Below are 25,313 nucleotides of genomic sequence, written 5' to 3' on the forward strand. Positions count from 1 at the left end.
CAACAGCCAAATCTCAAATCTCTGTTACATATTTTTGAAGTTGACTTTACGTCATGAGCAATCTCATATTAGGGCATATTTCCATTATTTTGTCGTTGTTGTTCTTAACTTTTCCTTTGGGACAAACTTCTCAATGTTTTTTGACAGAATTCTATCGCTGTCACCATTTCTATCCAGTAAACACAGTGAGTTTCTATCTTACGGTTTAGTTTGAAAATAGGAGCCAATTAGACGTAATTTGTCATCAAAATTTCTTTTCTAATGATTAGCATGTTGTTATTTCTAGGACATTACAGTGGTAAAATCCATGAAGAGTCCTCCTGCTGGTGTCAAGCTTGTTATGGAAGCTATATGCATCTTGAAAGGCATCAAAGCTGACAAAATCCCTGACCCAACAGGTTCAGGGAAAAAAATAGAGGATTTCTGGGGTCCAGCGAAGAGACTTCTTGGTGACATCCGATTTCTACAGTCACTTCATGAATACGACAAGGACAACATTCCTGCAGCTTATATGAATATCATAAGAAAAAATTATATTCCAAATCCAGATTTTGTTCCAGAAAAGATTAGAAATGCTTCCACAGCAGCTGAAGGTCTTTGCAAATGGGTCATAGCAATGGATTCGTATGATAAGTAAGTACTAACAACAACAACAACAAAACCCTGTGTTTCATTTTCTTGTTTGGTCATTTAGACAGTATAAAACTTTCATATCTAGTATCTTTATGTGTGTACATATTTACTGAAGGCAAGATTATGTCAAATATATAATACAGTGGTGTGTAAACATTTTTGGGCTCAGGAACCCTTTATACTCTTAAAAATTCTTGAAGACACCAAAAATGTGTTTATCTATCATATTAGAAGTTGAAACAGAGAAATTTGAAACAACTATTAACTCATTAAAAATATTGCATGTTACATAAATAACTTATTTTTTATTCACATTTTTCACAAAAATTATGAGAACAGTAGTGATATTTTATATTTTTGCAAATCTCTTTAATATGTGACCAGTATGAGATAGCTGGACTCTCAAACTGCATCTTCGTTCAATCTGCTGCAATATATTGTTCCAACTGAAGTATACGAATAAAATACAGCCTAACTCAGATGTTTAATTGGACAGGAGAGGATGTCATGGACACCCCCAATGGGATGAAGCATGTCTTGGACCACATTTTGAAAACCACTATTATGATATATATATATATTCTTTGTAAGACAAGGAGTCTTTTCTGGTGATTGTATGAGAACCACTTATGTTTTGTACAAACCGGCAAAACTTATGAGTTATTCTTGAAAAAGCAACTCTTACAGGATGTCTTTCAAACTCATACACAATTTGAATCATTATATACAGATCTATTGTTCACTGTATGGGTTTCAGACCATGCTATGTTAATGATAAATTTTAATTTAATATTTTATCATTTCTTTAGAAAGCTAACATCACTGATCCCATTTCCCAGGTAGAAGGTAATTTAGATTCAATCTTTTTCTTATATAGTCCCTTCTATTATCGACATATATGTTTATAGATGGCAAGTTTTAGTTAAAGATAAATTCTGAAAAATTTTAAGGAGCAGAATGACATAGGTAAAACACCTCACCTCCTAAGAATTAAGCTTTATGAATTAGACTAGTTTTCATAAACACTGCAGTATTTCACATAAACTGTTTTCCTTTTATAAAATGACCAATATTCATACTGTCAATAATCAATACTTTATATTGGGTAAAAAATTATTTATTTGAAAAAAATTACTTATTTGAAAATGTTACCCATCTTTGATATCTATTTTGATCATCATTTCATATGTGCTGAGGTCAGGTTGGATCACTAGATGAAATACAGATTATGACTATGAAATACAGAATATATTTTTGCATAAAGATGTGTTTTGAGTTATAGTAAGGATAGAAAAATTCAGTGATAGAAAATGTACTACAGTATAAAATGTATATCTAATTCTCTAATTTTACTTTTTGCAGAGTGGCAAAAATAGTAGCTCCCAAAAAGGTAAAACTAGCTGCAGCCGAAGGGGAGCTTAAAATTGCTATGGATGGTCTTCGAAAGAAGCAGGGAGCCCTGCGTGAAGTTCAGGACAAGCTGGCCAAGCTTCAGGATACACTGGAACTAAATAAACAGAAAAAGGCTGATTTGGAAAACCAGGTATGTGATAACATAGACAAATAGGGACGAATCCTAATTACTTCAATAAAAATGTTGTTTGCACTGGTAAATAACAGCCACAATCTCCTGCTTTCCTTCTGGTTGAGGATTGGCAAACCATGGCCCATGGGCCAAATCCACCATTGCCCGTTTTTGTATGGCCCGCAAGCTAATTATGGTGTTGACATTTTTTATGATTACACAGTAAATGATTGTATAAGTACCTACACAATATCGTCAGTTTTTGCCTCTCAATCCACAAAGCCTCAAATTTTTACTTTCTGGGCTTTTTCTCTCCCCTCCCCCGACAAAAGTCAATTATCTCTGGTTTAGATTACCAGACTATTGAGCTAGATTATTTAAATAACCCTTCATATTATAGGTAGGGAAATGGAGAACCAAAATATTAAGTGACTTGGGTTGTCTAAAGGTTGACAGCAGAACTGAGATAAGAACTCAATACCCAGAACCACACTGTGTCCTCTGAAAATTATTTTAAGACTAAAAGGGTGAAACTATTTGTAATAACTAACTGCTCAAGTCTGATTATGTTCCAGGGCGAAAAAAAGTCAAAATATTTTATAACAGTCAATATTTATTGAGTGCTTCCTCTGCAAGTCACTGTTGTTCTGGGAGCAGCGTGTGTTGGTCTCATTTATTCGCGAAACAGCCTTCCGAAGGAGGTCATCGTTCTGTATCATTTTGCAGAAACTAAAGCACAGAATGATCAAGTAACTTGCCTATGGTCAACCCAGCTTCTAAGCGTGGAGGCTGAAGTCTGGACAAAGGCAATGTGGCTCTAATAGCTGCGCTCTTTCCCAGACTATTTCTTCCTAGAGGCTGTGACCAAATTCTGTTGTGTACAAATACATGACATTGCTCATCTTTAGAAATTTTACTTATGACACAGCATGATTTCCAAGCGGTCAGTTTTAGTTTAAGTAATATGATAGGCTGATATGTGGTTTATTGTAAATATTTGCCAACTCTGTAGTAGGTTTGAAATTTTATTTTTTGTGATGAAATGTTGGAAATAATGGTAATGTAAAATGAATATATGCTTATGTGTGTACTAACAACCTGCTTTTGGGGGCAAAATTTTAGTTACAATATTTCTACTTGATAGTTTCTGATAGCAACTTTATTGTGGTCTGAGACATAATTCAGTTTATTACAAACATTACTGAAAAAAAGGATGGAGAAACAAGCCAGGAAGACAGAAAATATTAAAGAGGGAAAATTTAAAAACAAAAGATTTAAATTTGTGAAGCACAAAAATATTACCAACTATATACCATTGTTTTTTCAAGCCTATCTTTAGATAAACCAATTTAGTATTTTAGATCTTTTGGTCTAAAAGAATTTATTTCATATAAATATTAATAGCATTAGGAAAAAGTATAGGCCAAATTCATATTCCACAGTAATCTAAATGCTTCTGCTTTTATCAATTGTTTACTTTTTTCCATGTCAGTCATTTAATTTTGAACCTTAAGCGAGCCTTTGCTTGGTCTTAACTTTATCCAAGAATAATGATGCAAAGTCACTGAAAATTAAACTAAAATAATTCAGGTATTTTACTGGAATTTTGCCATTGCCTGGGTTGAAATGGCTTTTCCCCCAGTTTTCCACCTTCGTAATTATCCTTTTTATTTTTTTAATCACATTGCTTAATTACGCATAATCAAATTTGGTTGACAGTCTTCTGCACAAAGTAGGCTCTCAGCTATTGATTGATGTCCTAATTGAAGGTTAATTGCAAGTGTGTGAGTAGGTTGACACAATTTAACAACTTGAAAATTGTGCTTTGCAAGTTTGCATAAATTATTACAACTTTTAAACATTTAACCTTTAGAATTATCATTAAGTCAACTGTAAGTTAAATGAGGGAAAGATTTTGATAGAACATTTGAAATAAAATGCATTTAGAGTATTTAAACTTGAGGGAAAACATTCATATCTGCTACAGAATGTCCTTTATTACTTAAGCAAATATCAGTGTCTCCCGCTTTCCTTAAATAGAGCTATCCGTGCATTACGTGGTAAGTAGCCACTAAGAATTTCATAAATTGTGTATACTTTATTGTACATCCTTACTGACAAACTTTATCATGAAAAACAATTCTAACATTCCATGGACTTTCCAGCCTTCATAGTGAAATAGCTCACATTTTTTTTAGAGAGTTAAAAAAATTCCAGTGGAAAGTTTGTAATGAAAAAAATAATTTATCTCTGAGGGCAAAATCTTGTGGAAATCTTATTTTCTACTTGCGGGTGTTGCTAACAGCTGACTTTTATTTTTGAGGTTGACTTGTGCAGCAAGAAGCTAGAACGAGCTGAGCAGCTGATTGGAGGCCTGGGGGGTGAGAAAACACGCTGGAGCCTTACAGCTTTGGAGCTGGGGCAGTTGTACATCAACCTGACAGGTGACATCCTGATTTCCTCGGGAGTTGTCGCCTACCTGGGCGCCTTTACATCTAACTATCGACAGGTAAAGAGTACTAGTCGATTTCTAAGGTCTCTTTCTAGCCCTCCCCTAGCAATACTAACCAATCTTAGGAGATTTTGTTTGCTTGCTCTTTTTTTTTTTTTTTTTTTTTTGGTTAAGAACAAGGAGTGAGGAGTTTCCAGGTAATTTCTAGTTGTGTATTTTAGTTACTCTGTAAATTGGCTTGATAGCTGTAAGATGCCTTATCAAATATTCTTCTAAATCAAATTGTTTTAGAAACGTTGATTTTAAAAGGTAACATGAAATGGTGGGCCCTAAATATAAAATTTCCTTTCCTAAACCAGTATAAGGGGATCAGGATTTTTTCTTTTTCTTTTTTCTTTTTTTGGTGTGTATGTGTGTTTAATCAACTACTCTCTATGAGCCTCAGGAATGAATCATTTCAAAAATCACTTCAGACACTAAAACTTCAGGGCAGGAAAAGGCAGGCTGACTTAGACCAAATCAGTAAGTGGCTTCCTAGAAACCTAATGCCAAGTTTCCTGCTTCGAATTTCCACCCCTTTGATGGAGTCGGCCTCCTTCTTTGTGACCCAGTTCCCGCTTCTATTTCTTCTTCCTGCTTTTTTCTAGTACTTTTCAGCCCATTCCTGAATGAAACCCAGCATATCTTTTGAAAAGTTGAACTGGAATCCAACCCAGAACATGGCCCTGTCAAAGCAGGAGGAGAGATTTAGAAAAATTAAAAGCACTAAAAGAGAAAGAGAAGGAGAATAGGGAGAAGAGAGAAATTTTACAACATTTGGCAATAGCTTCTGGTGTCAAGCAAGTACAGAAAATAATTGACAACTCACTTTTCTTCTTTCTCTCTTTCTTTTTTTCAAAACATTTGCACATGGTCTCAGTCGAGCCTTTCTTAATTTGGGGGCTTTCTCTTAAGTAGGGTTGTTTCTTGGAGGCCACTGTTTTGGTTTGTTTGTTTTTAACCAAACTGATTTAAACTCTTCAAACACGTGATCTTTCTGGTCTCCTTGGGACCTGGTAACCCTTGTCCTGGTGCATGACCCTCACACTCTTCCTCACTTTGTTCATTTCTATCTCTGAATCACTGTTTCTTGCTATGGCATTAACACCTCATAGTTCAAATAAATAGTTCATGTTTACCATGAGACTCTGGTAATAGACTTGTTTGCTCCACAGTTTCAGAGACTGAGGCTTATAAAAATGAAGGGAGCTACTTAGAGCCACATAGCTGGTTAATGACACAGCAGGGATGTGACCTGTAGTCACCTGTAGTCAGAATCCTAATTTAACAATCTCTCTGCTCTCCTCCATCAACTTAGAACAATGGAAGGGGTAGCCGTGGCCGCCCTTCCCCTTCCCTGTTGGCTCCCAACATACTCCGGGGTATGGCTCCTATTGAGCGTTCCAGTGCCAAGCTGAAAGTACCGTGTCTCCCCACCCTGCCTCTCTGACCGACTTGTTCCTGGGCACTGGATCTTGCTGACTCCACAGACACCCACTTCCACCATTTGTGTGGTGGGCCCATCAGCCCACCACAAAAATCCTTCAAGAGAACACTGAGGTCCAGAACCAGACCCTGGAGTTTAGTGACAGATGTAAAGTGACACTCATGCTAGACACAGGTACAACCCAAACTCCTGTGAACTCACATCCACTGTCCTCATCCTTGATTCAAGTAGCCCTGTCATTCCATCCCATTTCATCCCTGTGAGGGCTTCCAGGCAATTTTACCCCTTCCTTGCTTCTCTAGGCCTTTACTTTCCTTGAGTCTCCGATGTTGCTGCTCCTTCCTGTGAATTTATTCTCTATGTCCCACTCTGATCTCATTCTCTCTCTCACTCTCTCTCTCTCAGGTCAGGGCAGCTGGCAGTTTACACCCCATCAGAAGTTTCCCATTCACTTGTAAGCATGAGGTTATAGTGGCAACATCAGTATCTGTCCAGATGCCCTCCTGGCTTCCTGCACTTTCATATCCAATAACCAGTGCCTACGACTCTTTTTGCAGACTTCCTTTGGGTTCTTAGAATCCACCTTGTGCAGTGTCTGGAGAGCTACAATGGCCTGGGGATTTTTTTTCCCCCTAGGGTATGCCTGGATGAATGACTAACAGAAGGGGGAGCATGAGAATCTGCCTCCCTTCTCTCTGTTTGGAACAGCTCTAAGAACTAACTTACATTCTCTGTGGGATCAAACCAAAGCCACCTGCTGCAGAACTTTGGCTGATCCCTCACTTTTATTGGCTTCTTCCCAGTCCTTGTAGAGCCCCCCCACCCCAGTACCCCTTCCTTCATAAATCACTTCACCTAAGCCTTCATCTCAAAGTCTGCTTCTGGGAAACCCAACTAAGACCAAACAAACAAACAAACAAACAACAACAAAAAAACTTCACAACAATCTTGGTTCTTTTCAAAGTATCCAAGTCTCTGGATACCAAGATCCCTCAATAAATAGCTGGATCCCCTCCTTCCAAGCTTGAATCTGAGTAGCTGTTAATTATTCATCAACTCCTTCGTAGAACTTCTGGCACTCTTCATAAATAAAACATGGAAACCCCCACTTCTAGGATAACTGGGCCCATGGTGCTTTAACTGCAGTGCTCATACCACTCTCTACAACAGAATCCTACAGGGCTGTCAGGACATATAAGCTCTGGAGTTGAATTAATTTGAACTTTCTCGTTTTCCCTGCCTATAGTCAGAGTCAAAACTGTTTTGGTGGTAGTGGATATTTTCACCAATGTGACACTCTTAATGGTCAATTTTTCATTGCTACCATCTGTTGCATCAGCTGATTACTAGCCAAGGCTCCTGGCTTGTATTTAGAGAAGCTTGTTCAGAGCACCTCACGTTCATTTCAGTGACTCTCTGCTGCTGTACCCTTAGATGCATTATTGGGCCACTTAAATTTTTAATCCAGAAATATGATAACATGCTTCACTGGTCAACTATAAACAACATCCCACAGTCACTATTGTTTTGTTTTCTTTACTTCTTCCCCATATTATTGACTATCATGCCAACATCAGCATCATGCTATATTTGACAAAACCTCCAGATTTTCCCCAAAAGTCTACCCTGTAGCCAGACAATAAAGAGATCAAAACATGCCAGTAGGAACTATGCACTAGAGAGTGGAATTCAAAACAGACATACTTTATACCCCTCCTCCCTACACAGCCACACCACCTCTTCCTGGTATCAACAACCAAACCCAACGGAAAGCCAGGTGACAGTTTTTAAGTATTCATAAAAGGTGAGACTTTGCCCCCAGAATTTGTCGTGTAGTTTTATACCTGTGACTATGTTGCTTTGTATGGCAAAAGGACTTTGTCATTTAGGTTGCTATTCAGGCTGAACTTAAAACAGTAGGAATATACTTGGTTAGCCTGAACTTGATAATAGGACAATATCTTTTTAAAGTGAGAGTAAATGGAATGCCTGGGTGGCTCAGTGGTTGGGCACCTGCCTTTGGCCCAGGTCGTTATCCTGGGATCAAGTCCTGCATCAGGCTCCCTGCGTGGAGCCTGCTTCTCCCTCTGCCTGTATCTCTCCCTCTCTCTGTGTGTGTCTCATGAATAAATAAATACATCTTTAAAAAAAATAAAGCAAGAGTAAGAAAGAAAGTGCTCAAAGAATCACAGACATGTTAAAAGGACATAAAGTTGAGTTTGAAGTTACTTCTACGATCAAATCAACAATCAATAATGATGGTAACATATTATAACCCATTGGATAAAAGATGTGAGCAAAATGGGTGAAGGGGTTCCAAAGGTGCACATTTCCAGTTATAAAATGAATAAGTCCTTGGATGCAATGTACAGCATGGTGACTATAGTTGATAATCCTGTATCATACATTTGAAAGTCACAAGGTCTTAAAAGTTCCCGTAAGAAAAACATTTCTGTGACTCTGATGATGGATGTTAACTAGACTCCCTATGCTGAGCTCCCAGTATGCACAAGAAGTGAATCCTCATGCTGTACACCTGAAATTACTATCATGTGATATGTCAATTATATTTTTTAAGAAAGAGACTAAAAAACTTAGAAGAGGATAAATCTGTAATGACATAAATTCATACATCTTAAAAATGAGTGTCTGGCAAAGCTCGATAGTACAGCTATGATATCTCCCCACGAAATGCTCATTCATGAGGGAGGCAAAGGGGAAAAGAGCCGTGCAGAAGCCATAACACAGTATCTCCCAGAGAAAGCTGCCTTAATTCGGTGTTGAATCCTGAGTGAAACCTCTGAATTCCTTTCGGGGGGTAGTTAGCTCAGCCCTCAGGCCAATCATTTCCCTTCTCAGCTTGGCCTCGAGGTTCTAACAGGCAGTCGGCTTCCAGGGGCCCCCGGACACCTAGCACCGGGGACAGCGCCTTCTTGGCCGGCCTGTGGAAAAGGCCTACCCCACCCCAAGGAAGCCCCCGCTGCAGCCTAGCTGACCCTCCTGCATCCCGCCCCATGTGTACTGGCCTATTTCCCCGTGTGCTGTTGCCGTCTTATCTGGGGGTGACCTCCTGTGGGGCATCTTTCTCCCGTTGGGCAGTACAGGTAGCAAGAAGTTGAGCTCTTCGTCTATCGGAGTGTCTTGTGTTGGGTCCCACCATCCAAAGAAGCTTTCATCACACCTGAGATCACACATGTATGAGACAGAAGCCTGCAGGTGACAGCTGCACCAAGGGTTAAAAATCAGTGTCCTCAATAAATGAAGAGTTTGAAACCTGTACTGCTGATATGATGTGGTGAGAACACGACGTTGTGTCTATCATATTCTTGCTGAAGGTGCATGACCTGAGTTGAATCACGAGGGAACATCGCAGGGATGCTACTGTGCGACATTCTACAAAGTGACGGACCAGTCAAGGTCCCGAACGTCACCAGTTCCCCCTAACCTGTCGTGGCCTTTCACGTGCAACAAAGGGGAGTGTTGGTGGAGCCGGCTGGACAGGAGCCGGGGCAGATGGTGGTGCCCCCCCGTGCCCTCTCAGCCAGCACCACCCAGCACCCACAGCACTATTATCTGCCTGTCAGCTGGTGCCAGCACCTTGGGTGTCTGCACCTCTTTCCCACGTCCCTTCCTCACCTGGTTTTCCTCTGGCCTTGTCTCTCACTGTTTCTGCACTCTTTGATGTGTAACCCCAAGTTGGACCTTGACTTCTGACTTTCTGCTTGTGAACCTGGACTTGAACTACCCTTTGGTTCCTGAGCAACCTAGCAAACCATGCCCCTGGTGGGATATCGCACACTCCAGTATGTGCCCCGATCCTTGTTGGTGCCTACTAGCCCCGCCATGATCTCTCCCCGCCAGGCATAGAAGAGCCAGAAAAAAATGTCCCCTACCAGTTCAAATTAGATTTACTTATATACCATAATACTGTATTAAGGCTTACTGGAAATTTGTAATTTAAAGAAAATATATGGGGTTGCCTGGCTGGCTCAGTCAGAGGGAAGCGTGAGACTCCTGACCTCGGGGTTGTGAGTTCAAGCTCCTATAGAGTGGATGTAGAGATTACTAAAAAACATAAAAAACTTAAAATATACAGAATAATGATGGTCTCCAACTACTTTGTCAAGTGTAGCTTTAGAATAGAGATTGGCAATTGTTCTTTTCAGATATGAAATTCTGACTTTGACTTTACTATGAAATGATGTATCTAAAATTAATATTGGATATAGTTAATTTTTATTTGAATGCATCATGGGCCTTCTAAATTATAGTTCTATATGAAAAAATCTGATACATTGTCTTTTGAGGTGCAGTTTCAACAATGGTTGGTTGACTCAAGGAATAAAGTGTAATCGAGGGGTTTACAAAGTATTCATTTGTTTTCCTATCTCTGTGTCTTAAAGAACCAAATCAAGGAGTGGACAAATTTGTGCAAAAGCAAAGATATTCCCTGCTCTGATGACTATTCTCTTATGGGTATCCTGGGAGAAGCAGTGACAATTCGGGCCTGGAACATTGCTGGGTTACCTTCGGACTCGTTTTCCATTGATAACGGGATCATCATCATGTAAGGAAAATACTTTTCTCACAAATGATCTCTATTAATCAGTAGATTTATTTATCTCTGCATCTTTTTTAAACAATTATAGCTAGAAAACTTTTATAGTATTGTGAAATTTTTACTTAAGTCATTAATTAGCTAAATTAAATATGAATAATCTCTTCCTTTTCCTACTAATATTAGAACTATTGCATATTGGAGACTGTAAGAACAACCAAAAACCCTAATGATTTTTGCTTAATTTTTAATCAGCCTTTGGCAAATGGAGCAAAATCTTAACATGAGCAAGTGAAGTCTGAAAGACCTTTTCCCATAAAATTACAGGGTTTTGTTATTGCAAATTGATGGAAGATGCAGCGGGGGGGGGGGCGGCGGGGGTGAGTTGGTGGTGATGATGGGTTCTGGTGTACAAAATTCTTAGTCACTGCTATGCTTGGGACCAATTTAAATGATATGGATACATTTCTGGGTCTGGGACTCATGGGGACTTTCAAGACAGTAGCTGCTATTCCTGGAATCTCCTGGTTAGTAGACAAATCCCATGGAAATTCAGCTGGGAGAATAAAGCAGCTCATCCAGCCTCACCTTTCCTACAAATCTTACCTCCTGGAAACCAAGGACCTCAGTCTGCCCCAGTATGAGGACAGTCATCATTTGTGTCATTCCCTAGTTCGCGTTACCATGGGCCTCTATCACTGGGCCCGTCTTCTTGGAGGTAACAGCAGGGGTAAACCATCAGTAGAAATGTTCAGTTCTGTATGACATGACTATTTTAATTAGTTGCTAGTTTACTACTGAAAAAATAATTGACGTCCTAGTACTTAAAGTAAAAATGGCAGACTCATGCGAATTTTTAAAATAGAATTAACCACTACGTGTGAAGACTGGGTCTTCAATAAATTTTTTGTATTGGGTATTTATGAAAATCATTCCACAAAAAAAATTCTGACGAACACGTTTCTTTACCATTCAACAAATGCTCTCTGTCTCTCTGTCTCTGTCTGTCTCTCTCTGGACTTCTTTCTTAAGATTTTATTTATTTATTCATGAGAGACAGAGAGAGAGAGAGAGAGAGAGAGAGAGAGAGGCAGAGGGAGAAGCAGGCCCCATGCAGGGAGCCCGACGTGGGACTCGATCCTGGGACCCCGGGGTCACTCCCTCCCTGGGCCGAAGGCAGGTGCTCAACCACTGAGCCACCCAGGCGTCCCTCAATGGACTTCTTTAGCATTTATCTGCTGAATTGTTCTACAGGGATTTGAGGTGTGTGAATATAAAGTAAAAATCTGATGAGACCACCTAGGGGCGGTTAAAGAAGTAGTTACTTCTCTAGGTACTTCAGACAAGCTCATCCTTACATTTGGGTCCTGAATTAAGTACAAAACTTTCTAGTAATAAAGGCAAAAAAGAAAATATGAAAAGATGGTTCTCATAGTTTTAACCAAGTAAATCATACTTTGATGAGCTTTTTCAGGAACTAAATTTAAATGTAATTATTTTGTTGATTTGGAGAAAAGACTACAAAGCTTTTCCTTGGTGAACGAAAATTAAGTACTGGGTATTGCGCTCTCATAATCTAAATTAATCCAGAAGAGAAATGATAGGATTCAGTTAAATGATAAATATGTGCGTTAGTTTGCCACTGAAACAGATTTTTAAGTGCCCTTTTAGAAGCACAGGATGACAGCTAGTTTTTTGAATTATTTAACAAGTAGGTGGCACTCAGACTTTGTGTTGGTGTTTAATGTGAGAATACAATTAGACATCAACATAAATGGGAGGTTTCTGAAAATTTAGAAGTCCGCTTTTACTTTACCCACCTGTACCAATTCAGCCTAAAGAAGAGGCAGATATTTGCTGGTTTTTGCTATTGCTATCTTTTCCCCTTGTAGAAAAAATATTTTGCTCTTTCCAAGCACTTGTGACTATAATTGATCACGTCCCAAAGAAGGGTAGTCATGTCTTTATTGTTTCATTTTGCAGCTTGTATACCTGTGTTCTCCCTAGCAGGATATCTATAACCATTATATTCATTGGAGGCCAAATTCCTTCTTATTTTTCAGCAAATAAATGTGCTCTTTCATTTGGGCCCAGTCGTATTTTAGTAATAAAAGCGCATTGATGAGTATTTCTGCTTCTAAGATTCCAAATCTTTCATGGTTATTTTTCAAGATAACAAACTCATATTTCAGGAGACAAAGAGGTAAAAAAAATGGTGTTAATGACACAGAACCCTTACATTTTTGCTATTCATTTGTTACAGTGTTGAAATATTAGCAAAATGTTACAGTAGCAGCTTTATTAAGAAAGAAATATTAACATTTTTCATTCTTGGCTTATTTTGTCGATGTTATTTTGGTAATCCTATACTGAGAGGTTTCAGTAAATAGGTTTAAGGTGATCATTTTGAAGCATCAGATAAGTATCTTATTTACTTGCCTCCTGTGTTTTTCCATTCCCCAGAGATACTTGCTTGATAATGATAATACCTAATACTGAGCACTTACTAAAGACCTAATCCTGTGCTAAGTGCTTTTTACGTACTATCTCAGCTGACTGAAGAGTTGATTATTTCGGGAAACGGGGAAGAATCTATAAAATTTAGATAAGTTGGAATATAATTAACTTTTGGAGCTATTGACACCTGAAGGTCCTTGGCTAATCAGCATTTCAAGGGCTAGCGATAACATTAAGTGTAATTGGATTGTATCTGAACATTTCCCAGGGAAATAGTAAGACTGTTTAATAACTTGGTAAATAAATCAGACCTATATCTGATATAACTCTGCGTTTTAAAAATATCTTTTAGTTTTTGTTTCTAGAGGAGTCAGATAAATTAGGTTTATTTCAGTAGCAGTAATAACTGAGAGGAGCACCAGTCTTTCATTGTCTGTTTTTTTTAAAATCTATTTTTATGTATGTGTGTAAAGAGGAAAATAGCAAACCTCTTTGAGTTGCACCACTGTCATATATTTAAATTCTGTGTCCCTCCATGCAGACTACTGTGAACATGTATTATTACCTTTGGAAGTCTGGATTTTTCTAAAGCCCAAAAGAGCACCAAATAATAATCCTCTCTAGAGAATCACAAAAGAACAAACAATATTAAAACTTGGAATCCTGAGTCTATAAAAATTCAGTTTTCATTTGGGAACCATTGATTTTTTTTTAAGATTATATTTATTCATTCATGAGACACACAGAGAGAAGCAGAGACACAGGCAGAGGGAGAAGCAGGCTCTCTGCGGGGAGCCCGATGCGGGACCCGGTCCCAAGACCTCGGGATCATGACCTGAGCCAAAGGCCGATGCTCAACCACTGAGTCACCCAGGTGCTCTGGGAACCACAGATTTTAAAGCATTTCTAGATTCATGAGTGTTTGGTGGAGGAAATAAGAGGATTATGTGGAGAAAAGTGTTGTCAGAAAATAAGGCAAAATAATGGAGAGGAAGCAAACAGTAAATAGGGTGTTTGTTCATTTCAGATTCAGGATTTATATTAAAAGAGTGAAGCTGTGTAAACCAATGTGCATTGCATATAGTTCTCCATGATAATTGTTATTAAAACCAGTACATTCTTCTCTACCTACCTTGAAGGAACGTCTCCTTTGATATTTTTTTCATTTGACATGTTATTCTATAGAAGCCCTTATCTTTAAACGCAAAATTAGGACTTAGTTTAAGGGACTTAGTTGAGTGTCCAACTCTTGTTTTCAGCTGAGATCATGTCTCATGAGTTGTGAGATCCAGTCCTGCATCAGTCTCTGTATATGAGAGTGTTGTTTTGGGAAAATAAGTTTCATATAATTGTTAACTAGATATGGAACAACATCTCTGTGTGTGCAAATACAGATAGTATTGTGTGTGTGTGTGTGTGTATATATATGTACATATATAATAAGTATATATATAATTGTTCCAGCACAACGTGTATGGAAACATTACCTTTTTTCCATTGAATTGTTTTTACATCTTTGTTGAAAGTCCATTGTCAGCAAATATGTAGTTCTGTTTCTGGATTGTCTATTCTGTTGATCTATTTGTCTTGATGCAAAAACCACATTGCCTTGATTAGTATAGCTTTCTATTAGGGCTTGAAGTTAGATTATGTCTTCCACCCTATTCAAAATTATTATCTCAATTTTGTGCCTCTCATTATAAATTTTGGAATCAGTTTTTAAATATCTACAAAAGATCCTTGCTGGGATTTTGATTGGAACTGTATTGAATCTATATGTCAATTTGAGAAAAATTGACAGTCTTCTATAAACACAATATATCCCTGTTTTAAAATTTTTTCATTTTATTTCAAGTTTTGTTTAAATTCTAGTTAACATATTGTGTAATTCTGGTTTCAGGAGTAGAGTTTAGTGATTCCTCACATACATATAACATCCAGGGCTCATCACTAAGTGCCCTCACTACTCATAACCTATTTAGCCCATTCTCTTGCCCACCTTCCCTCTAGCAACCCTCAGTTTGTTCCATCATTAAGAGTCTCATGGTTTGTTTCCTCTCTTTTGTTTTTCTCCCTTTCCATATGTTCATCTATTTTGTTTCTTAAATTACACTGATGATATTGTCTTTCTCTGACTTATTTCACTTAGTATAATATACTCTAGCCCCACCCACATCGTTGCAAATGGCAAGATTTCATTCTTTCAGATGGCTGAGTAGTATTCCATTGTGTGTGGTGTGTGTGTGTGTGTGTGTGTGTGTGTGTGTGTATACTGTTATTTTTTTTTATACCACCTCTTCTTTATCCATTCATCAGTCAATGAACATTTAGGCTTTTCCCATAATTTGGCTATTATTATTTTAAAAGGTTTTATTTATTTATTCATGAGAGACACAGAGAGAGAGAGAGGAGCAGAGACACAGGGGAGAGAGAAGCAGGCTCCATGCAGGGAGCCCAATGTGGGACTCGATCCCAGGTCTCCAGGATCATGCCCTGGGCTGAAGGCGGTGCTAAACTGCTGAGCCACCCAGGCTGCCCTAATTTGGCTATTATTGATAATAATTGCTCTAACTGCTGCTACAAACATCAGGGTGCATGTATCCGTTTGAATCTGTATTTTGTACACCTAGTAGTGTAATTGCTGGATCCTAGGGTAGCTCTATTTTTAATTTTTTGAAGAACCTCCATACTGTTCTCCAGAGTGGCTGCACCAGCTTGCATTCCCACCAACAGTGTAAGAGGGTTCTTCCTTCTCTGCATCCTTTCCAACATCTGTTGTTTCCTGTGATAATTTTAGCCATTCTGACACATGGTATCTCATTGTGATTTTGATTTGATGAGTGATGTTGAGCATCTTTTCATGTGTCTGTAAGCCATCTGGATGTCTTCCTTGAAAAATGTCTATTCATGTCTTCTGCCCATTTCTTCACTGGATTTTTTGGGTTTTCTGGGTGTTGAGTTTAATAAGTTCCTTATAGTGTGGACCCTAACCCTTTATCAGATACGTCATTTGCAAATATCTTCTCCCATTCTGTAGGCTGCTTTTTTGTTTTGTTGATTGTTTCCTTTGCTGTGCAGAGATTTTTTAAAATTATATCTCTGGTTTTTTTTAGATCTCCTTTGATTTCTTTCATCAGTGTTTCATTGTTAGATTTATATCCAGTACTTTTTATTTCTGCGTGCTATTGTAAATGATACTTTGAGTTTATTCTGCTGTTCATTGCTAGTACTAGAAAAGCAAATGCTTTTTGGATATTGACCATATACCTTGTGACCTTGATAAATTCATTTATTAGTTTTAGGATCTTTTATATAGATTCATTAGGATATTGTACAGAGACACACTTTCTGCAAATAGCAATTTCATTTCTTATTTTCTAATATTATGCCTTTTATTTCTTATTGCACCGTCAAGAACTTTCTATATAGCACATGTAAGAATACTTGTTAAACAAGTATAATTTACACTGGCTAATATAGTGTTGAATAGATGAAGTTTCACATTGTTGCCTTTTTCCAATCTTAAGGGAATGGAATTAGCCTTTCACTTTGATGTATTATATAAACTACAGGATTTTTTTGTACATCCTTTTCATCAAGTAAAGGAAACTCTCTCTGTTTCCAGTTTACTGAGGGTTTTTATCATTAATACATGTTAAATTTGGGGGCACCTGGCTGGCTCAGTTAATCATCTGCCTTCAGTTTGGGTCATGATCCCAGGGTCCTGGGATCAAGCCCCACATCAGGTTCCCTTCCCCCTCTCCTCCCTGCTCATGCCCTCTCTCACTCTCTCTTTCAAATCAATCAATCAATCTTAAAAAAAAAAAAAAAAGTTAAATTTTGTCAAGTGCTTGTTCTGTGTCTATTGAGATATATTTTTTATTCTAGTTTGTTAATATGGTGAACTGTACTGATTGATTTTTTTTTTGAACCAATGAGTCCATTTCAACGAAGTTGTCAAATTTATGGGGAGGGACTTAGTTATTTATAGTATCCCCTTGCCATCCTTTTAATCTCTGCAGGAATCTATAATGATAAACTTCTCTATCATTCCTGGTATTGGTAATTAGCATTTTCTTTGCTTTGCTTGATCAGATCAGTCTAGCTAGTCTTTGATAATTTTTTCCAGATCCTATCTAAGAATAAGGCTTTCATTTCATTGCTTTTCTCTGTCTTTCTGGTTTTCCATTTTATTGGCTTCTGCTTTAATATTTATTCTTTTCTTTTGCTTGTTTTAGATCAAATATACTCTTCTTTCTGTGGTTTCCTGAGGTGAAAGCTTAAATTATTGATTTCAGGTTTTTCTTTTCTAATCCATGCATTCACTGATATACATTTCCCACTAAGCACTGCTTTAGCTGCATAGCACAAATTTTGATGTGTTGTATTGTATTTTCTTTTCCTTTAAAATATGTTCCAATTTCTCTTGAGACTTCCTCTTTAATTTATAGGTTATTTAAAAATACATTAATTTCAAATATTTGCTAATTTTTAAGGTGTCTTCTTCTATTGTTTCATAATTTGTAATTTAATTCCAATATACATTGTATGATTCCAGTTGCTTTAAATTTGTTAAAGTTTGTTGTATAGTATAAATATGCTCTGTCTTTGTGAATGCTCCATGTGTACTTGAAAAAAATATATATTTTGTTATTATTGGGTAGAGGGCTCTTTAGATGTCAATTAGGTTGAGTTGTGTGATAGTATTTTCATATCTTCCATGCCCTTGCTAATTTGCTGTCTACTTATTGTCCCTTCAGTTCTATTAGTTTTGGCCTTATGTGTTTGGAGCTCTTTGCATAAGTATGTAGGATTATCATGTCTTCATGATAAATTGACCCTTTTATTACTATGTAATGTCTCGATCCTTGATAATTTTTCTTGTTCTGAAGTCTATACACAATTCAGCTTTCTTTTGATCAGTGTTTGCATGGTGTATCTTTTACCATGATTTTATTTAATATAAATATATTTAAAATGAGTATCTTGTAGACAGCATACAGTCAGAGCTTATATTTTTTTTCCAAATTGGTAATGTCTCTCCATTAATTACTATGTTTAGACAACTTTACACTTAATGTCCTTGGTATAACTGAATTTAGATTTACCATTTTATTATTTTTCTTTTTTGTTCTTACATCTGATTTTCATTGTTCTGCTTCTCATTCTATTGGATTATTTGAATAATCCACAAGTTTTAGTATTCCATTTTCATTATAATGCTTTGCATTATTTTTTAGTATAAATTCTTTACTTAGAGATAATATTTTACCGTTTCAAATTAAAATGTAAAATGTAGACAACCATGTAGGTCTCCTTTACCCTCCTCTGGTTATGTTATTATAGTAGTCATCTGTATACTTTGAAGCTCTCCCAACTTAATGTTTTTGTCTCAACATTTATACATATTTTAAAGAAATCAAGAGAAGAAAAATAGTCTATTTACCTTTTCATTGCTCTTCTTTTCTTTATAAAATTTACTATGGTATCATTTCGCTTCTGAGTAAAGAACTTTAGTTTTTTTTATAGAAAAATCTGCTGGCAAAGAATTTTCCTTTCCTTGATCTGAGAATGTCTTTATTTTGCCTTTATTCTTGAGGGATATATTTAGTGGATATAGAATTCTGTGTTGACAGTTCTTTTCATTCTACTAAGAATGTTCTGTGTTTGGGCTCTATGATTTGTGAGGCAAAATCTGAAGTCATCTGAATAAATGTCATCTATACATCTATAATATATCACTTTTCTCTGGTTGTTTTCAAAAATATTCTTTCAAATCTTTGGTTTTTAGCAGTTTGATTATAGTGTATCTGGATGTGTGCATTTTTGTGTGTTTTGTTTCTTAGTTTCTCCTTTTTTGAGGATTGCTCAGCTTTGTGAAACTGTAAATGTATGTGTTTCACTGAGTTTGAGAAAGTTTCAGCCATTATTTTTTCAAATATGTTTTCTGTATTAATCTCTTCCTCTCTTGGGACCCCGATCACATGAATATTAAACCTCTTTATATTTTTCTCACAGGTCTTGGAGGCTCTGTTTGTTTTATCTTTTTTCTCTCTCTTGTTAAGTGTTCAAATTGGATTATTTGTATGCATCTATCTTTTATTTTAAAGATTTTATTTATTTATTCATGAGAAACAGAGAGAGGCAGAGACACAGGCAGAGGGAGAAGCAGGCTCCATGCAAGGAGCCTGATGTGGGACTTGAGCCCAGAAACCCAAGATTACACCCTGGCCTGAAGGCAGGCACTCAACCACTGACCCACTCAGGCATCCCTGCATCTGTCTTTTAGATCACTGACCTTCCTGTATCATCTCCTTTCTGCTATCGAATCATTACATTGGAATTCTTATTTCAGATATTTTTTGGTTCTAAAATTTCCTTTTGGTTCTTTTTATTCTGTTTCTCTCCCTTTCCATTCATTTATTTATTTATAAATATTTTATATATTTAGAGTGAGAGCTTAAGCCAGGGGAAAGGCAGAGGCAGAGAGAGAGAATCCGCAAGGAGACTCCCCATTCAGCACAGAGCCTGCCACAGGGCTCAGTCCCATGGCCCATGAGATCACGGCCTGAGCAGAAATCAGGAGTCCAACAGTTAACCACCTGAGCCACCCAGGTGCCCCACCCATTTTTTTTTTTTTTTAATGTTTGCCTTTACCTTTTGGAGAATGCTTATATTAACTTCTTTAATTTTTTTTTCTGGTAGTTCCAACATCTTGCTTTTTCTTTGAGAATTAGTCATATTCTGGCTCTTTGTATGTCAAGTAATTTTGGATTGCACCCTGGACCTTTTGAAAATGAAATTCTGGTTCCTATTAAAATCTTCTGGATAAGACTGATTTTTGTTTTATAGTAGTCAAACAACTTGGTTAGTTGGTTGCTTTCTGTGGATGATGTTTCCAGTGTCAGCTCATAATTGAAAGCCTTTGCCATGCTGCTTAGATATACTTCTAAGAATGCATTACTCAGAGGTTAGTCTGGGACTTTGAGTTTATGTTGTAGCTCAAAGCTTTTGGTATGCTTCTTTGGATGTGTTTTACACATGCACAGCTTGATAGTGAGCTCAGAAGTTGCATCTGAATTAAGGAATTCTTTCTTTGGTCTGTCTCCTCCAGAATTTCTCCCTTACTTTCCATATCCCAGCAACCCCCTTTTCTGGATTTTTCTGTCCAAAATGATTGTGTTCTCTGAGTTTCCGCTTCCTACACTTTTGTATAACACATGTCCATAGTTGGGGCAAAGTGGTAAGAGGAAAAAAGAAAAATACTACAGTTCCCTCTGCTTTGGACTTTTTTTTTTCCTGCCAAATTGATATATTGAGCTTAAGTCACCAATGTGGTGTCATTTGGAGGTACAACCTTGGGAGGAGGTTACAGGGACATGAGGGTGGAGTCTTGAATGGGGCTAGTGTCCTTAAGAGACACAGAGATGATCAATTTCTCATTGCCATGTGAGAAGGTGATGAGACGACTGCCATCTACAAACCAGGAGGCCCTCACCAATCACTGGATGTGCTGGAACCTTGATTCTGGCTTCCCAGCCTCCGGAACTATGAAAAATATCTGATATTTAAGCTACTCAGTCTACAGTCATTTGTTAGAATAGCCTGAGCAGATGAAGACACCTTGTACACAATGCACAGCACATGAGCCTTTGCTCAGCCCTGTTATCAAAGAGATTGGTTTCCTCTCAGTGTAGTAATGCCTGTGCTACCGCTGCTTCTGCATAGGATTACAGTTCTGTGGGTGGCATTGACCTGAGGACGGGGGCAGAAGAAAAAAGAGATTCCCCTGCCTCTCCCCCGCCCCACTCTCTGGCTCACACATGATTGTTTACTGTCTTCTAGTTTGAGTTTTTGCTCCCTGTGCCTACTGCCCAGGTCCCCCATTAGGCCCATTCTTTGACCAAAGCCAGAAAATGGAAAGGAAAAAACAAAACAACAACAAGAAACTGACTACCCCCCTTATTGGTCATTCCTCAAGTTCTAACTTTCTTCCCATTCACTTCTTATTATTTACTTTTTAGAATCTTTGAGTAAAATTTTGTATTTTGCCCAGAACCTTTCATTGTAACAGTGGAAGAGAAAGGCTGTGACAGACTTAGCCCAGCTTGATCAGCACCAGAATCCTTCGTTCCAAACTTGAGATGGTATTCTTTGGACTGGTATCCTCTATACAGGGATGATTGCTTTGAAAATACCTCTTTGGGAACATCTGGGTGGCTCAGGGGTTGAGCATCTGCCTTTGGCTCAGATCATGATCCTGGGGTCCTGGGATCAAGTCCCACATCAGGCTCTCTACAGGGAGCCTGCTTCTTCCTTTGCCTGTGTCTCTGTCTCTCTCTGTGTGTCCCTCATGAATTAATAAAAAAAACTCTCTTTAAAAAATGCCTGTTTTTTAGAATCTGTTAACCTGTATGAGGTTTGCTAGATGCTCTTTGTTGTTTACCTTCCGGTAGATTATCAAATTTTATTTGCTTTAGAGAAAAAGGATAAAGAAGAATCACTGTGGACATTTCCCTCAAAGAGTATCTAATTTAAATGAGTGATGCCATTAACAAATTTAAAAATTACCGTAATAGAATATGATCATTGTATCAGAGCACCACAAATGTAATCCAGATGAACTGCTGAAGAAGTTGACAGAAAAAGAGACTAGGATGGGCTTTGTATATTGTGTAACATTTGAGCTGACCCTGAAACACAACTAGGACTTGAACACGAAAGGATGAAGAAGTGCGTTTTGGACAAAGGAAGAGTGTAAATATGGGTGATTAAACATTGTGATTAAAAATTGTGAAGCAACAGAAGGCAGAGTGAGTCATTCAGTTTCTTAGGAAAGCATAACAGACAGAATCCTCCCAACTTAAAAATATTTCAAAAATGTGACAGAATGAAACTTACATATTTATAAGTTGTATTTCTTTATAATTTTCCTTCTCACTCCCTTTAGTTTCTTATGGAAATGTTTCTCTTTTTATTAGCTGATTACATCTAAGATACTGCACTACTCTTTTTGCCTCATTTCTTCTTAAATATAATTAATATTCTGATATGCACTGAATTATCCACAACCTCCCATTTGTACGTTGACTATATAACCCCCAATGTGACTATTTGGAGACTGGGCCTTTTTGGAGATAATTAATGATAGTGAGGTCAGAATAGTGGAGCCCTAATTCAATAGAACTGATGTCCTTATAATCGGAGATTAGAAAATACATTTCTGTTAGGATGGTCTGTGGTACTCCATGTATCGCACACCATCTGAGCTGACCTTGAAACACGAGTAGGACTTGAACATGAAAGAATGAGGAAGAGCTGCATTTTGGACAAAGGAACAGTATAAACATGGGTATTGTGGTTAGAAATTGTGGAAGCAACAGAAGGAAGACGGAGTCATTCAATTTCAAGCTATTTCATTATATAACACTGATATTGGAGAACTAGACTATCTTCTTTCTAATATAAGCTACATGTTTTTTTTTTTTTTTTATTCCAGGCTCTAACTTAAGTGTTAAAAAGGTGATTAATTCCATTTGGGACAAATTATCCTATAAAATTCTAAATGCATATTCTAAGGAGATGAAATTGAATAAACCACCCTGCTTCAGTCTCATGTTTTTTTGTTTTGTTTTTGCCCCAGTCATATTTTATTTTTCTCCTCCTGTTCTTCTAATGATCTGTGTCCATTTGCTGTGCTCACTTTTGAAGAGCATGGCCGCATCTTTAGGAAAGTGGCCAAAATTATGGCTTGTGTTTACTGAAGCTTCCAAGAAAAAGAACAGTAATCTCCAGGCTGAGTCCATTTCACACAATGCAGAAAGCTACCTGGTTAGATATCATTTGGCAATGGGAAATGTTGGCTCTTTGTGACCCCACGGCACCCTGGAAAATAAACTACCTCGTGGTTTACTCCTCTTGCTCTTATCATAAAACAGGGAGCTGAGAATACAACAGGAAGTAGGAGCTCTCCCCGAGTGCAAAAACTGACTTTCAGAGAATATGTTTCTGTTTGTAAGAAGCTCACAAATATGTAATGAACTACAAATATGACATGAGATGTACAAGCACTTGAAACAAATACTGAGTTGATAGTTACATTAATGTTTTGGGGCCCAAGAGGTTTAGATGATTAAAATTAGGCTTTTTGCCTTATTTTTAAAAAACCATTATATCTTTAATGGCCTAGATTTCAAGGAGAGAGATAACGTCTCAATCCTTTCTCTTTTCCTCTTGTACAAGTGATAGCAAATTGAAGCCAGGAAACGGAGGGAACTCTTTCATAGTCACAGGAGTAATTAATGAAGGTCAGGGCCTAGTGAAGAATGAGAGTTGCCCAATTTGCAGTATTCTTAATGGTTAATTGCACTAACTAGCAAGAGCAGCAAATATTTCTTTTTCAAAAATGTAATTTAACCTTTACAGAATTGTAATTTTCCAAAAGGAGTAAAAGAAAATCTTGTGTTTGCCAAGTGATTTTTTTAGTGTTGTTTAATAGCCTGTTCAATCTAAATGTCTCTGCTATAAGAGCATAGTTTCTAAAGATAAGTTAAAAAGTAAAATATTACTATAAAGTATAAACTGTAAGAAAGTGATGTGTGTGTGACTAAGTAGCCTAGAGACAAGTCATGACTTGGCTAGCACTGTCTTTCTTCCCCCTTTCAGGAATGCAAGAAGATGGCCTCTGATGATAGATCCTCAAGGTCAGGCTAATAAATGGGTCAAGAACATGGAAAAAGCCAATAGTCTTCATGTGGTTAAATTAAATGATCCTGACTATGCCAGGACTCTGGAAAACTGCATCCAGTTTGGTACCCCTGGTATGTATGCAAATAATAATTATACTTTACAGAAATGCCTGGAGAAGGCACAATTAACCCAAAAGAATGAAGGTTTTTTTTCTTCTTTAAAAAGATAGTTGTGCCAGATTCATCTTCAATAAATAATGACTTTGTTATGTCTTTCATTACTTATTGATAATTAATCGGGAACTCGAGATGATTGTTCTTGCCGGTTAGGTTGTTTTCTTTGTCCCAAGATTCATTTGCGATGCATCCTCTAATGTAGCTGTTTTCATTTTTGTCTGTGCTGTGCCACTCTGTAGTTCCTGTTACAACTCCACTTCTGCAATTAGAAGAGCCACTTGATATGCCAGGAGTATTTTAACACAACATTGGTCCAATTATCTATTTATTCTTCTTTCGATTGTCCTACCAAAGTGGCAGCAAACTGAATACACATTTCGCATGGCTGACTATTATCTGCCACAATGGAGAGATTAGAAACATGACAAGGATTTTTCAGTAAAGCCCCATGTGCATGTCCCATTTGTCAAAACTAAATATTTATGATTTGAGTAAATTGGGGTTGTCACATTTTAAATCTATGTTACCTATCAAGTTTTGACTACTTGACCGAATAAATACATGTAAGTATTATGAAACTACAGTGTATTGATCCCTAAGATGAGTTTAGCAAATCCCAGTTGCTATTAGAGCTAATACTGCGTGAAGAATTATAACAAATGTATCAGGTAGTCTCAGGCATTTTATTTTTGCATATCAACAATGAGCTAATACTGTTCTTTTTACTTTTGAACAGAGCTTGAAACTTTGTTTTTTTATTTTTTATTTTTTTTTATTTTTTTTTAATATATTTTTTTTAATTTTTATTTATTTATGATAGTCACAGAGAGATAGAGAGAGGCAGAGACACAGGCAGAGGGAGAAGCAGGCTCCATGCACCGGGAGCCCGATGTGGGATTCGATCCCGGGTCTCCAGGATCGCGCCCTGGGCCAAAGGCAGGCGCCAAACCGCTGCGCCACCCAGGGATCCCGAAACTTTGTTTTTTTAAAGAAGATTTTTATTTCTTTTAGAGAGAGCATGAGCAGATTGGGGGGAAGGGGAGGAGGAGAGAAAGAATCCCAAACCCCAGGCCTACTCGGTGCTGAGCGCAGAGCCTGATGCAGAGCTCAGTCTCACAACCCTGAGAGGGTGACCTGAGCCAGTCAGGTGCTCAACCGACTAAGCCACCCAGGCGCCCCTGACCAAGGTTTGAAAATTTCTACAAGATAAAATATAGTTGGCAAATTGAACACCAATAAAAAATAAATTTATTATTAAAAAAAAGATAAAATGTAAAAAAAGAAGTATAAACACATTTGAAAACAAGTAGGAAAAGGGCAAGGGGGAGCTCTTTGCT

At 37.5% G+C, this 25,313-nt stretch overlaps 1 protein-coding gene across 1 annotated transcript in view; it reads left to right on the top strand.

Annotated features, from left to right (window-relative positions):
* Positions 1 to 25,313, top strand: part of DNAH7 (dynein axonemal heavy chain 7) — a 234,359-nt gene that overhangs the window by 142,791 nt on the left and 66,255 nt on the right. The window contains exons 44-48 of the mRNA XM_072740992.1: positions 287 to 633; positions 1,996 to 2,176; positions 4,482 to 4,667; positions 10,500 to 10,663; positions 23,777 to 23,931. Coding sequence (XP_072597093.1) covers positions 287 to 633; positions 1,996 to 2,176; positions 4,482 to 4,667; positions 10,500 to 10,663; positions 23,777 to 23,931 — 1,033 coding nt within the window. The remainder of the gene's footprint in view (positions 1 to 286; positions 634 to 1,995; positions 2,177 to 4,481; positions 4,668 to 10,499; positions 10,664 to 23,776; positions 23,932 to 25,313) is intronic.

Source organism: Vulpes vulpes, chromosome 16 (assembly GCF_048418805.1).
Source record: "Vulpes vulpes isolate BD-2025 chromosome 16, VulVul3, whole genome shotgun sequence".
NCBI classification, from domain to species: Eukaryota; Metazoa; Chordata; class Mammalia; order Carnivora; family Canidae; genus Vulpes; species Vulpes vulpes.